The following is a 13079-nucleotide window of genomic DNA, read 5'->3' as shown; positions in this document are numbered from 1 at the left end:
TCGCCCCCACCCTTCCTGGTCTGGAGGCTGTGCCTGGGCTCAGGCAATGTGGAAACGTGTCCTCAGAAGACCAGAATGCATGCTCAGAGCTGGGATTCCCCAAGTGGAGGGGGAGCGGGAGGACCAGTCTTCCCAGCAGGGACTAAGGAGGCGTTACTATTATTATAAATCAGGCTCACTTCATTGGCTGCAAATGGTGGAGTGGTGTGACCATATGTCACTTGGGCATTAAACAAATCCTAATGAGCTAAAAATATGTTTCTTTTAGCTAATTGACCGCTTTGACCTCCATAAACCACTGGGTAAACATCCTCAGCTAATGATTTCCAGAGAGTAGATTGTGGCTGTCAAGTGTGCTGAGAAAGCCCGACCCCTCCCCACGGCCGCCTCCTCCGGCTGCCTGCTGAGGCCCACATGCGCGCCTGCCTGCTGGCTGCACAACCCACATGTGCTGGAGATAACGGACCAAGTGACAGGAGTAGAGCCAGGCCGCTCCCCCAGTGCTCTGCCTGGCTGTATGCCCATGCTTTCGGTGGTGGTTTTCTCTGAGCCATCGTTGTCTCATCTGTGAAGTGAGGGAAATGCCCACCCCTGGAGGGATGCAGAGAAAAAGCAGGGGTTCTCGGTCCTAGACAGGACCCACGTCACTTCCATGTGAAGGAGCAGGAATGGGGAAACTGCCAGTCCAGCAGTCGATCACCTGGGACTGGCTCATGTGCTCCATGCAGGTAGGGAGTGGTCTGGTTACCTGTGGGCCCTGGGACCACAGGGATCCAAGTCCTACTCAGGTGAGCAGTGGGCTGGGGCCGAGCTCTCAGCCAACAGGAGAATGGATGCTCCTCAGGCCTCAGAGCTAACTCCCTCTGACCTGGAATCCTTGGTTCCGTGATGTCGGAAGACAGGTCCCCTCCTCATTCACCGAGCCCCACACTGAGGTCCAGACATGCCACTCCTGTCATTTGGAAGCTGTCAGGGCCTAGGAATAAACCTCAAGCTCTGAAGTTGATGGGGGCCTTGGACTTGGTCTCTGCACTGTGTGAACCGATGACCCCCAGGCTTTCTCTCCACGCCACCTCCACCTACTAATTATTTCTTTAGCTAAAAAACAGGATAATATCAGTAGCTAGGTGCTTCCTTCTTGCTAGATGCTGTGAAGTGCTTTACGCCTATTTTCTCACTTAATTACACAATAAGTATATGCTCTCAGGGAGAGCATATCAGTAGCTAGGTGCTTCCTTCTTGCTAGATGCTGTGAAGTGCTTTACGCCTATTTTCTCACTTAATTACACAATAAGTGAGACGTAAGGCCACAGAGAAGAGCGGCAGAACCAGGCCTCCAATGAATTCTATCTAGTTCCAGAAGCAATGGGAAATGCTATTTACTTGCAGTTAATGACTCCACTTGCAAGGAGACTGTCGGCCTATACAGCATGGAGCCTGCATGTGGCAGGAACTCAGATAAATGGTCGTTATTCCCATGATTATGCACAGAAGTGACACAGCAAGATGAGATCCAGCATGCCTTCTGGGTCAAACCAGCCTGTGCCAGCTGGGGGCTGAGGAGCTCGAATTAACTGGGATTAAAGGCGAATTGGAAGTGGAAGCCGAGCCTCAGCTCCACATTCTGTCTGCCGCTGAGAAGGCCGAGGAAGGAAGGCAGCCACACAGGCAGCAAGGGTCAAGGCAGGAGGCAGCTCTGTGCAGGAGCCGGCCCCACTCTGGGTCCCCATGAGGATGTGTGGGCCCTGCTCTTGTCCAGCTGCTCTGTGGCCTGGCTGGCCCCACACACCGCTTCCTGCCCAGCCTGGTGCTGGACATGGCCAAGGTCCTGCCGGGTAACTACTGCTTCCCGGAGAGCCTGATGGGGAAGCAGGGAGCCATCGGCAGGCCATCAAGAGTCGGGAGAGCCTGGGCACCTCAGACCCTCAGACACTGGCCCACGTCCTCACCGCAGGCAGGAGTGCAGAGCTCCTTGAAGGACCCCCGCCTGGTCACCTCCTATGAGCCCACGGCAAGTCCCACAGAGGAACTGCTTGTCCGGCTACAGAGGGCATCCGCCATGATGTTCTGGAGGGCGACGTGGGCTCCTGCGGGTGGACGACATCCCCAGCCAGGAGGTGGTGAGCAAGCTCGGGGGCTTCCTGGCGGCCAGCGTCTGGAGGGAGCTCAGGGGCACTGCACAGGGGGCCACATTTCTGGCATCCCCTACACCATCTCCTACCTGCACCCAGGAAACCCGGCCCTGCACCTGGACGCCATCTATGACCCCCCCGCCCCAATACAACCACCGAGATCGGGACCTGCCCCAGGTCCTGGGGGGGAGGGGGGAGCAGGTACAGCGCCCACAAGGACGTGGTGGTCCTCACCAACGGACACAGGGAATATACTCAGCGGCGCGGGGCCATCGTGGTGGACGAATGAACCGGGGCCTGGGCCTCCTGACGCGGAGGCTAGGGCAGCCCCATTTCCTCCTCGCGGTGCCCGTGTCCTGGCCCGGGGGGCCCTGGGCGGGGGCAGCCCGCTATGGGAAGGCAGTGGGTGCTGCCTGTGTGGACACGCCCTCCAGGCAGGCCCTAGAGGAGGCCCTGCGGGAACTAGCGCTGGGGACCTCGTGCCCGCCCTGCGACCGCGTGGACTTCTCCACTGTGGCTCCCAGGAGGGCCGGACTGCTCAGCGCCGGTCTGCAGGCTGTGTCCCAGGACCCCAGGCTCCGGGTGCGGCCATGGGGCCTCAAACACCTCCACGGGGCCTGAGCCTAGGGCTGCCTGACCCCGCCCCCGCGCTGCCCGCAGCGATGCCGGAGGAGAAGTTTCCCGGCGGCCCTGGAGGACTCCGGGTTCCAGGGGTCCATGCTGCCGGGCCATGAGGGCTACCTGTGCTGGGGCGCTGGGCCCTGCGTCCTGCGCCAGGTGTGGGGGACTCTGCAGGCCGCGGAGCCCCTGATGGAGGACCTGCACAGGGACCCCGCCCGCAGCGCTGTCCTGCGCGGGGCCCTGCCGCTGCCCTTCCCCAGGGCCTCTTCACCACCCAGGACCGCAGCACCATCATCACACGGGAGCACTTCCGCCTCCCTCCGGGGGCTCCCGGGCTCCGGGCACGGGGTGTACCTGCTCACCAGCCACCTGCCTGGCCAGGGCCGCCGAGGAGCTGGCCGTCCTGCAGTCGCCGGGCTGGGCCACGCTGCTGGGTGAGATCACTGTCACCGCGAGCCCCGCTGCACAGCGCACTGCCCCTGCTGCAGACCCAAGGGCAGCCTGGCGCTCACGGTGCCCTGCGCACCCTCATCAACAACCGCAGCCAGCGCTGGCTGGGGCGCGGCGAGGCCCCGATGGCATCAGGCTGGCCAAGGAGGCCCTGCACAGGGCCCAGGAGGTGCTGGCGTTGCACCGGGGCCTGGGGCCTTGGTAAAGGGCACGCGTGTCTGCTGGAGGCTCACTATGCACAGCCTGTCGGTCACATAGGAGACCTGCTATGAGCCAAGATGGCCAGAGGGCCTACCGCACAGCCATGGACCTGGAGTCCGTGGCTTCCCAGCTCACAGCTGACCTGTAAGAGGTGTCTGTCTGGAGACTACCATGCTCTGGTGCTGCACAGCCTCAGGGGCTGGCACCAGAGGAGGCGCCCCATCTCCTGCCAGCTCCTCCCCCAGGAGCCCTCCTACCTCATCGGGCCCTGTTCAAGAGGAGGTGCTGCCAGCCCGCTGGGCTACTTGCGCTTTGAGCCATGGCTGAGCTGGAGACCATGAAGGCATCAGGCCGCAGCTGACGCTGCTGGTGTGGCGAGGCTGGTGGACACGGCCAGCCGTGCTGGTCATCGATCTGCGCTACAACCCTGGCAGCTACTCCACGGAGGGGCCCCTGCTCTGTTCCTACTTTCCTGAGGCAGAGCCCGCCAGTACCTCTACTCTGTCTTTGGCACGGCCATCTCGAGGGTCACAGAGGTGCGGCCCTCCCCCAGGTGACTGGTCAGCGCTACAGCCCCACAAGGACCTGCACATCCTGATGAGCCACACCAGCAGGTCAGCAACGAAGGCTTTTGCTCACACCATGCAGGACCTGCAGCAGGCCACCGTCATCAGGGAGCCCACGGCTGGAGGGGCCTCTCTGTGGGCATCTACCAGGTGGGCAGAAGTCCCTTATATGCCTCCATGCCCATGCCGATGGCCCTGAGCGCCAGCACTGGCGAGACCTGGGACTGGCAGGAGGAGAGCCTGACATCACCGTGCCCATGAGCGAGGCCCTCTCCATGCCCGGGACATAGCGGGTCTGCGCGCCAAGGTGCCCCCTGTGCTGCAGACCGCCGGAAGCCGGTCATGGATAACTATGCCTCCCCTGATGTGGCTGCCAAACTGAGCCATCTGGAGAGCTGTTATTCGAGGGTGACCTCTGAAGGGGCGCTGGCTGAGATGCTGGGGCTGACCTGCAGGTGCTGTCTGGGGGCCCACACCTGAAGACAGCCCAGATTCCTGAGGATCGTGCCCATGCAGGTGAGAGGCACGGGGGGCTGGGCTGGGCTGAGCACAGTTCCATTAGGGGGCTGGCTAGGACTGCACGCCCAAGTTCTGTGCGAGGTGCTAGGTGACAGCTTCCAGACTTATTTTCACCTTTGAGCTCTTACCAGCCACATCTTGTTCTCTCTCCCTCTGCATCCCATCCACTCCCATGCTCGGGGGTCCCTGAACACCTCTGTGGAGCATTGGTACCCACAGGGACTGGGTTTGGAAACCTGGGGTATAGAAGGTGCTACTCTCTTGTCTGGGTGAAGACAGGTGTTTGCGGGGCTTCTCATTGTCAGTGCTGGGAAGAGTTGGTAAGTTAGTGAAACACTGAGCGGGCGAATCAGTGCTGAGGAGTTTGCTGCTGGGTGGATGCAATATTATATCTTATTTAACCCTCTATATTCATAGTCGTATCATTTCAACACATGCTCAATATAAAAATTATTATGAATGAGATGTTTTATACAAAGTCTTTAAAATCTTACAGCACATTCCCATGCTCATGTGTCACTTGTCTAGTGTGCTCAACAGACATCTGTAGCTGGTGGCTCCCGTGTGAGATAAGGGGCCATGCACCCCTAACCTACTGGAGTCACCAGGGACCCAAAAGAAGCCGTTAGGACTCTGTCCAAAGTCGTGGAGGGGGTGAGGCCGGCAGAGAGGGGCACCGAGGCCAAGACGTCTGAGTGAGGAGAGTGCTGGAGCCTCTGGCCTGGCTGCCTGCTGACCCGGGCAGCAGATGCCGCAGGCCACGTCCCTAGGGCACTGGGCTGGCTGCAACACAACCCTGACCTCACCAGCACCCTCCCCCAACTCCAGAGCTGTGGAATCTGGGCCCACTGCTGGGCCACCACCAATACTGAGGAGTTGCCACTGGAAAACAGAGCCATCCCTATCTGAACAGGAAAGTCCAGATGGGAGGAAAGGTTCACTCCAGTTCCTTTTCCTTCTGCTAAATTCAAATGAGATCCAGTGCATGGTTGAATTGTAGTACCCTGTTCATGTCCAGGATGTATGTGTGGTCCCCTGATAGGCTTACATTATAGGGGTTCTCTCTGTCACACATGGGTGCGCATGCACACACACACACACACACACACACAGAATAGATACAGGATATCCCCAAAAATGTATACACATTTTAACACCTGATAGCTCCATTTTGAAAATGAAATATATTTTAATAAACACTGCCTTTATCATTATTCAGAGTGTGTGTATACATTTTTGGGGACACCCTATATATACGACTATCAGGTGATCACCTCCTTCAAACCTACATGAATTCTTCTAGGTGGTTGAACCAAGGATGATATTTTACGTTTCTTCTCTATACCTTTCTTTTTTCTTAAATCCTTATAATGAGTACATCAGATTATTTTCAAATGCAGCAATCATTATTCCAAAAAATAAAATATATAAGAGCAAATAAATTATAGAATTGAGTCAGTAACCATGCCTTAGTAATCACTAGTGGTTAAAAGTTGGGCTTTACTTTCGATATCATTTGGATTTCCGTGCTACTGGCATTTATTGACAGTTTATTTCATTTAAGGTGTCGGGCTAGATGCTGTGGGGTTCACAGGTGACGAGATTCTGGCGGGTGTTACACAGGGGGAGGCGCAGAGCAGCTCTGAGGCCGGGGGTGTGCACAGTCCTCTCTCCCGAGGTCACAGCACCTGGGCCAGCATCATCAGCATGTGCACCGGAGGCAGCTGAGACCCGGAGCTCAGAAAGCCGCAGGAGGTCACCATCCAGCACAGCGCACATTTGTCCGGGTTTGCCACCCAGCACTTGCACCCGCTTTGGGGTTCAGAGAATCGCTACCCAGATGAGCCTGTGGGAAACAGACCGCTGAGGAGCAGTGCGTGGTTGGGACCCAGGTTCGCATCAGCCCAGCCACGACTCAGCTGGGCAACTCCGGGCAATTTACGTCACCTCCTTGGGCCTCCGTTTGCTCCTCTCTACAGTGGCAGAGATAATAGCACCTTCGGGTGCTAGAGATTAAAGGAATTAATTTGGTGCCCAGCCAATGTGAGCTGGCACCATCTCCCCACTCTGAAGCTGTACACCCAGAAGCCTACTCTCCCAGCCCCCTGACGGCTGAGTTTAGGCTCATGGTCCTTCCTGAGCCAATCAGAGGCCCTTGTAGGATGTTTAATCTGAGCAGCACCGGCCAGATGCCCAGTGTGCAAAGCAGCACATTTGTGCTGCTCAGCGTCCTCAGCCGTCCTCCTGCCTGACCATGGCCTTGGCCCTGCTGAGTAGCTCTTTTTCCCTGCCCCTGGTCCAGCCTGGGTCCCCAACCTTCCTACCCAACCTTGGGGGCAGCCCAGGCTCCTCTCAATATATCCCTTTCTGCTTCAGTCAGCCATGTCTCTGCTCCCTGACAACAGACTTCACTGTCTCGGGCAGCTGAGTAGGAAGTAGGCGAGATGTGAACCCACATCTGTCTGGTTGCTTTGGGAATCTTAGGGGAGTCCCGGGGGGGATGGTCAGCAGAATACTCCCCAGTTTTCCAGGGGTGTTCTTTCAGGGTCCTGGTCTCCCAGCACCAGGACAGGAGGTCCTTAGTCATTGCAGATGGTCTTGGTGCCACCCACCTGGGTTTGCTGCTTCTCTGGGCCTGGAGCTGAAATACAGCTGAAGCCGATGTTATCTCCAGGTGACTTCTGATCGGCTGTGGTTGCTCTTCTGGTTTGTCCATCTGTCTGTCTCAGTTTCCCTGTTCCACTTGTCCTGGCTCATTGACCTGCCTCATTGGCTCTCGGTTCCAGGACCCACACCAGGCCACACCCTGCCAGGCTCTCTGCAGTTAGAAGAGGAAAGGAAAGGTCGCCTTCGCTGTCAGGTTCCTGAGGCTCGGCTCAGCCCCACCTGGGAAGCAGGGCCGGGGACCTCTCCAGGAGGAGTGTGAAGGAGGCGCCTGAGACCTGCATAGGTGCTCCCTCTTCAGAGAGGGCTGGAGCCCAGAGGGGAGGCCCAGCTCTCTTCCTAGCACCCTCCTGCTTCCCGTGCCCCTGCAGCTGCCCACACAGCCCAACACGGCCAGCAGCCGCACTTGGGGGCCCCGGTTACCCACACAGCTTTCATGCAAGGAGAGGACATAGCTCAAAAAGGAAAGTTATACAATCCATGGTAGACCACTGGACAAGGAAAACTTCCTCTGAGGCCCCCACTGGATGCGGCCCATCTCCACCATCTCCACCTACTGGTCCCCATAGGATTAGTGCCACTTGGCCTACGGGCCTATTCACTGCCGTGCTCACCAGTGCAGCCAGTGCTAAAAATAGCCACCTAGTCCAGGCCCTTTAGAATAGCAAGGGCAGCAGAGGCCACTGGCATCCTGACTCCTGCCCTGGGAAAGCACAGATGGTCGGGGAAGAAAGAGTTGGAGTTAAAGAACCCCAACCCTTTCCTCAGCATGCACTGACACCTCAGTCCCCATTCAAAAATGGTTTAAAAAAATTACTTTCTCCTAAGAAATGGCACAAATCAAAACACATCAGAAAATGATTTACTTTTTAAATAAGAGGTTTATTTTCTATGGGGTTTATATCTTGCTATATGATGTTTACCCCACAAGAATCCTAGTACAAAAAACAAACACAAGCAAATAGCAGGGTGTTAGTCATTTCTCTGAAATAAGTGGCCTGCAGGGAAGGCCTGCTGCATCCAGGGGGTGCAAGCACCTTCCAAAATGAGGAAGGCTGCTTGGTTCTCCTGGGAACAACTCCTGCTGCCTTTCACCCTGAGCATTCTCCTCCTGTGCCCAGAGGAGTCGGGCAGTATAGAGGAGGCTGGCAGCGCCAAGCCCAGCACCAGGCCTGTGTGGAGACTGGGACCATAACAGAGAGAGGGGCCTCCAGGTGGTTCCTGCCGCCACCACCGCCACCACCGCCACCACCGCCACCACCGCCACCACCATCACCACCGCCACCACCGCCACCACCACCACCATCACCACCACCACCACCACCATCACCACCATCACCACCACCACCACCACCACCACCACCACCACCATCACCACCACCACCACCACCATCACCACCATCACCACCACCACCATCACCACCACCACACCACCACCGCCACCACCGCCACCACCGCCACCACCGCCACCACCATCACCACCGCCACCACCGCCACCACCGCCACCACCACCACCACCACCACCACCACCACCATCACCACCATCACCACCACCACCACCACCACCACCACCACCACCACCACCATCACCACCATCACCACCACCACACCACCACCACCACCATCACCACCACCACCACCACCATCACCACCACCACCACCACCATCACCACCATCACCACCACCACCACCACCACCACCATCACCGCCACCGCCACCACCACCACCACCGCCACCACCACCGCCACCGCCACCACCACCATCACCACCACCACCACCACCACCACCACCATCACCACCACCACCACCACCACCACCACCGCCGCCACCGCCACTGCCACCGCCATCACCATCACCACCACCACCACCACCACCACTGCCACCATCACCACCACCACCACCACCACCATCACCACCACCACCATCACCACCACCGCCGCTGCCACCATCACCGCCGCCACCACCACCACCATCACCACCACCACCACCATCACCACCACCACACTCGAGTCCCTGCACCCCATTTTGGCCATCAGTTTAGAGGCCACCTGCATTGGCTGACCTCTAACTTCACAAGCAGTGCTGATTCTGGCGTGCACTTGGCCTGGTGCGGAGCCTTTACCCAGGACATCTGAGCTGCAGGCTGTCGGGACTGCCTTTCCTCACTTTCCCACCTCTTGCCCCAACTCGGGCAGGACTCAGTCACTTTCAGTAACCTAATATATAGTCATTTAAAGAGAATCCACAGCCAGAAATTGGCCAAAATTTAAAATCCAGGATCCCAGACTTACAAAGGTTTTACTTCTCTTCTAGATAAAAACAGAAAGAAAACCAGATCTTGGTTAAAATTGAGAAATAAAATGGGTCTGAATTCAAAATGTCTTATTTTAGCCTCATTTGCACATTTTTGGACTTTGATAAATCATAACTGAATGGCTGCTGGGAGGTAGTTTACTAGAATGTAACTAGTCACTGTAGCTATTTTCCTTCTCCTTGCCTAAGAAGTTGGCCAAGCTTTTCTGTTCATTGACGTGGTGGCTTCTGTGTTACCTAATGACAGCATTGCCAGAAAACCACCAAGACCCAGGACCCGGGGGGCAAGGGAGGAGGAGAAAAGACAGAGCACACTGGGAAATAGTGGCAAAGCCACCAGGCAGTGTGGGAAGACGGCATGATGTTAAAAGAGCTGCCTGCTTAGGTGCGGGTGGGGGGAACTTTCTCTGAACTTGAGAGGCGGGAGAGGGAGTTCCAAAAGACAGATTGCATATCCCACCACAGCCAGCAGGTTGGGGTGCAGAGATTAATTTGACTTAGAGAATTTAAGGAATTTAGCCATTTTCACCCAAGGCTTGTGGAGAAAAGTCATACCTGCTGATGTGATGTTTTGTGGCAACATCACCAGCCAACACTTAATGGTCCAGAAGGTGGCAGAGGGCGCTTGGGCAAAGTCACAATTAAAAGTGACTCCTCTCCAGTAGATGAAGGAAAGCAGGAGAGAAGAATGGACGAGACAAGATTCAACTGTCAAGAGGACTTTGGGAGCCCAGCTGGTGACGAGTAGTAACTGCCACTTTCATAAGCTGTAAGTCATCACCTCTGTAAGTCTTCTTCCAATATGTCAATTTAAGTGTCGGCAAAGCAACTTGCATTAACATCAATTTTTACCAAAATAAAGTCCATCTTCAAAGTCAATTTTTATCAAACTGAATTCCACCTTAAAAACTGAGTTGGAGTAAGGTGTTTTATTGTGCTTCTTCCGAAGTTTAATTAAGCTAGTTCGCTTTAATTAATTAACTTTTTTTCAAAATGCCTCCCTTGCTTGTGATTGGTGCGGCCACTGTTAGTAATAATTCCCTTGGAGGCCACAGCCGTGGCTCCTTGAGTCCAGCCGGCCAGGAAGATGCCAGACTGGGCCTCCCTGCTGCCGCGGGAACCCCGGCCTTGGGAACCCCTCACCACCACGTGCCCTGCAATACTTTGCAGCCAGCTTATGCACAGGCGACAGTGCTTACTGCTGTGAAGCGAGGGAATGGATGAGAATTCTACACTCTCGATTCCAAATGTCTGTTTTATCTTCCTATAATGAATGTATGCCTTTCAAAGTGATTTCACAGAAATGATGGACCAATCCAGTAGCCAGAGGAGGATGGCTGTGCACGCCATTTGACAGAGGTCCAAACCCGGTGAGAAGCTGATGTGGCCTTGTGAGCAGTGAGGCGGAAGCAGCCTGCTGAGCGCCTGCCATGTGCCTGCCTCGCTCTGCTCTGGGGAAACAGCAGTGCCCAAAGCACTCGTGGAGCTCACACTCTATGGATAGGACACAGTCAGCAAGACAGATCGCATGCAAGCTGGTGAAAAGCGCTAAAGAGAAAGGCAACAGGAAGGTGAGTGGGGGCAGGCAGGGGGCAAGCTGAAGTCAATGTCTGGTCCTAGTTTGTAAAGCATCCTCAAGGACATATGAGCTCTCGGAGCAGATGTGTGGCCGGCGAGGAAGGATGTGAGCTCAGTGTGAGGAGGTCCTGGGGTCTTGTCCTTGCACCCATGGCCTTAGGAAAGTCAGTTAACCTCCTGGAGTTTAGTTTCTTCTGCAGTAAAATGGGTATTAAATATCTCCCTCCTGGGTACCTCATGTGGATGAAATGAAGCCTGGAATGACAGTGTGGAGCCTCAGGTCCAAACCTGCAAGGGGCCCCTTCTGCCCACCTGGGACAGCAGAGGGGGGCTCCTTGCAGCGTCAGTCTCTCTGGGCAAATTCTGCCCCCACACGGCTGGCTGTCCAAGGGGCTGGCCTGCAGGCCTTTCCTCCAAGCCTCCCTGTGAGAAAGGAGGTTTCTGTTGGTGCCTGTAGGGAGCACAGGGCTCCTTTCAGATGCAAAGGAAAGGCCTCAGGGGGGTGGGGCTCTCCTCTCCTCCAGCCCATCCTTCCCTTCCAACTGAGGCCAGAGGCCCCCTCCCAGTGCCTCTCGGAGCCGAACCTCCATGTCTGGTCCAGACTCTTCTCTTTCAAGGCTCTCGTGCATCTCCATCTTCTCTGAGGGCTGCCTCCCACACGCAGTCCTCCTGCCTGCCTTAAGGCACCCTGGCGCCTCTGCACTCTGACCACCCTCCTTCCAGCCACTACCCTCCCTGTCTAAATCACCAGCACTGCTGACTTTCAGGCTCAGTTCATGCTCCTCCCCCGCCCCCCACTCCTCAGAAGGCCTCCAGGGATGCCACAGCCCCCTTCCCACAGGTCTGATTTAGGCGTGCTCCCCATGGTACCCCTACTAGATCCTTCCAACCACAAGCCTGAGCTCTGTGATGGAGGCCCCACCAGAGGGCTGCAAGCTGCAGCTCAAATGAAGAAATCCGGAAAGTGAAGCGGAAACCAGCCTGCATGCCATCGGCGTTTATGGCCTGGTGGCCTGGTGTTTGCAAGGACGCACATGGAAATGCAGAAGAGATCATGGGACCCAGAACCCTCCCGCTGCTCACATGTTAAGCCTTGAGCTTTGGAACACGCTCCCTTCCTGAGAGCCACAGATGCAGAACGTGGAGAACCATGGCTGAACTACTGACCCCAGTCTTCACGCTCCTGTGGTAGGTGACACACCCACTCGCTCCACCTGGCTCCACCTGGCAGCATGCACATTTCACTCCTTAACCTTGAACTTGGCCACTGACTTGCTTTGGCCAAAGAGGTGTTCTCAGAAGTGACCCCGGAAGTGGACATGCCCTCTTGTGCTCTGGTGTGACCACAAGAGAAGCATGATCTGGGTAGCCCATCAGTTCCAGAGACAGAGCCCGGAAAAGACCAGCCCAACCCCACCAACCCACAGACCCGCGGGTGAGAAATCGATACTCTGGGCTGTTGGCCACTTCGATTTTGTTACGTAGCAACAACTGACTAATCCAGACAATGATAATAAGCATCCTTCACACAGCGATCACACTGTTCCAGGCTGTGCTGGCCTGTTTCCTCACGTCTTTCCATGTAACCCTGAAAACACCCCAAAACACACGTGTCATATCTCCATTTCACAGATAAGAAAACTGGGGCTCAGGCAGATCGAACAGTTTGTTCAGGGCAGGTCTGGTATGTAAAAGGGCCGAGACTCAAATCCAGGCTTGTCTGTCTCCAAAGCCTGTGCTGCATGCCAAACGCAGCTCCATGGAGCCCGGGCGTGGTGCCAGGGCGGCCCCCCTCTGGATGATGGTGGAAGCACTTTGCGCCCAGTAGTCCCAACACCCTGGGTTAGCAAAGCGCATCACTTTATTTCATGAGTTTACTTCAAAACACATCCCAGCCAAGGACTCCCTCTTTCAGTTATGACAGAGCCGTTCGTGGGCGATCCCAAAGCAGAAGCCCTGCAGGCGCTGCGGACAGCTGTCTGCGCGGCGCCCCGGGGAGCCGCACTCCTTGGCACGCCCAGCCCACAGCCGCCTG

At 56.2% G+C, this 13079-nt stretch overlaps 1 protein-coding gene across 1 annotated transcript; it reads left to right on the top strand.

Moving 5' to 3' along the window:
- Positions 1 to 668: 668 nt before the first annotated feature.
- Positions 669 to 8348, top strand: RBP3 (retinol binding protein 3; the record flags this gene model as incomplete). Its single annotated transcript, XM_081105182.1, is given in 30 exon segments — positions 669 to 728; positions 1734 to 1754; positions 1760 to 1880; positions 1883 to 1953; positions 1955 to 2045; positions 2048 to 2083; positions 2086 to 2166; positions 2169 to 2275; positions 2278 to 2409; positions 2460 to 2487; positions 2490 to 2566; positions 2793 to 3125; positions 3127 to 3210; positions 3213 to 3273; positions 3276 to 3320; positions 3323 to 3372; positions 3595 to 3679; positions 3682 to 3696; positions 3699 to 3715; positions 3721 to 3748; positions 3751 to 3888; positions 3891 to 3941; positions 3944 to 3976; positions 3979 to 4095; positions 4098 to 4193; positions 4196 to 4243; positions 4246 to 4305; positions 4308 to 4406; positions 4409 to 4486; positions 8275 to 8348. Coding segments are annotated over 30 exon segments (2337 nt in total).
- Positions 8349 to 13079: the final 4731 nt, after the last annotated feature.

The sequence above is a fragment of the Myotis nattereri genome (genome assembly GCF_964212035.1).
Source record: "Myotis nattereri genome assembly, chromosome: 13".
NCBI classification, from domain to species: Eukaryota; Metazoa; Chordata; class Mammalia; order Chiroptera; family Vespertilionidae; genus Myotis; species Myotis nattereri.
Note: the sequence above shows the minus strand (reverse complement) of the source record. Positions and strands in the feature narration are given on the sequence as shown.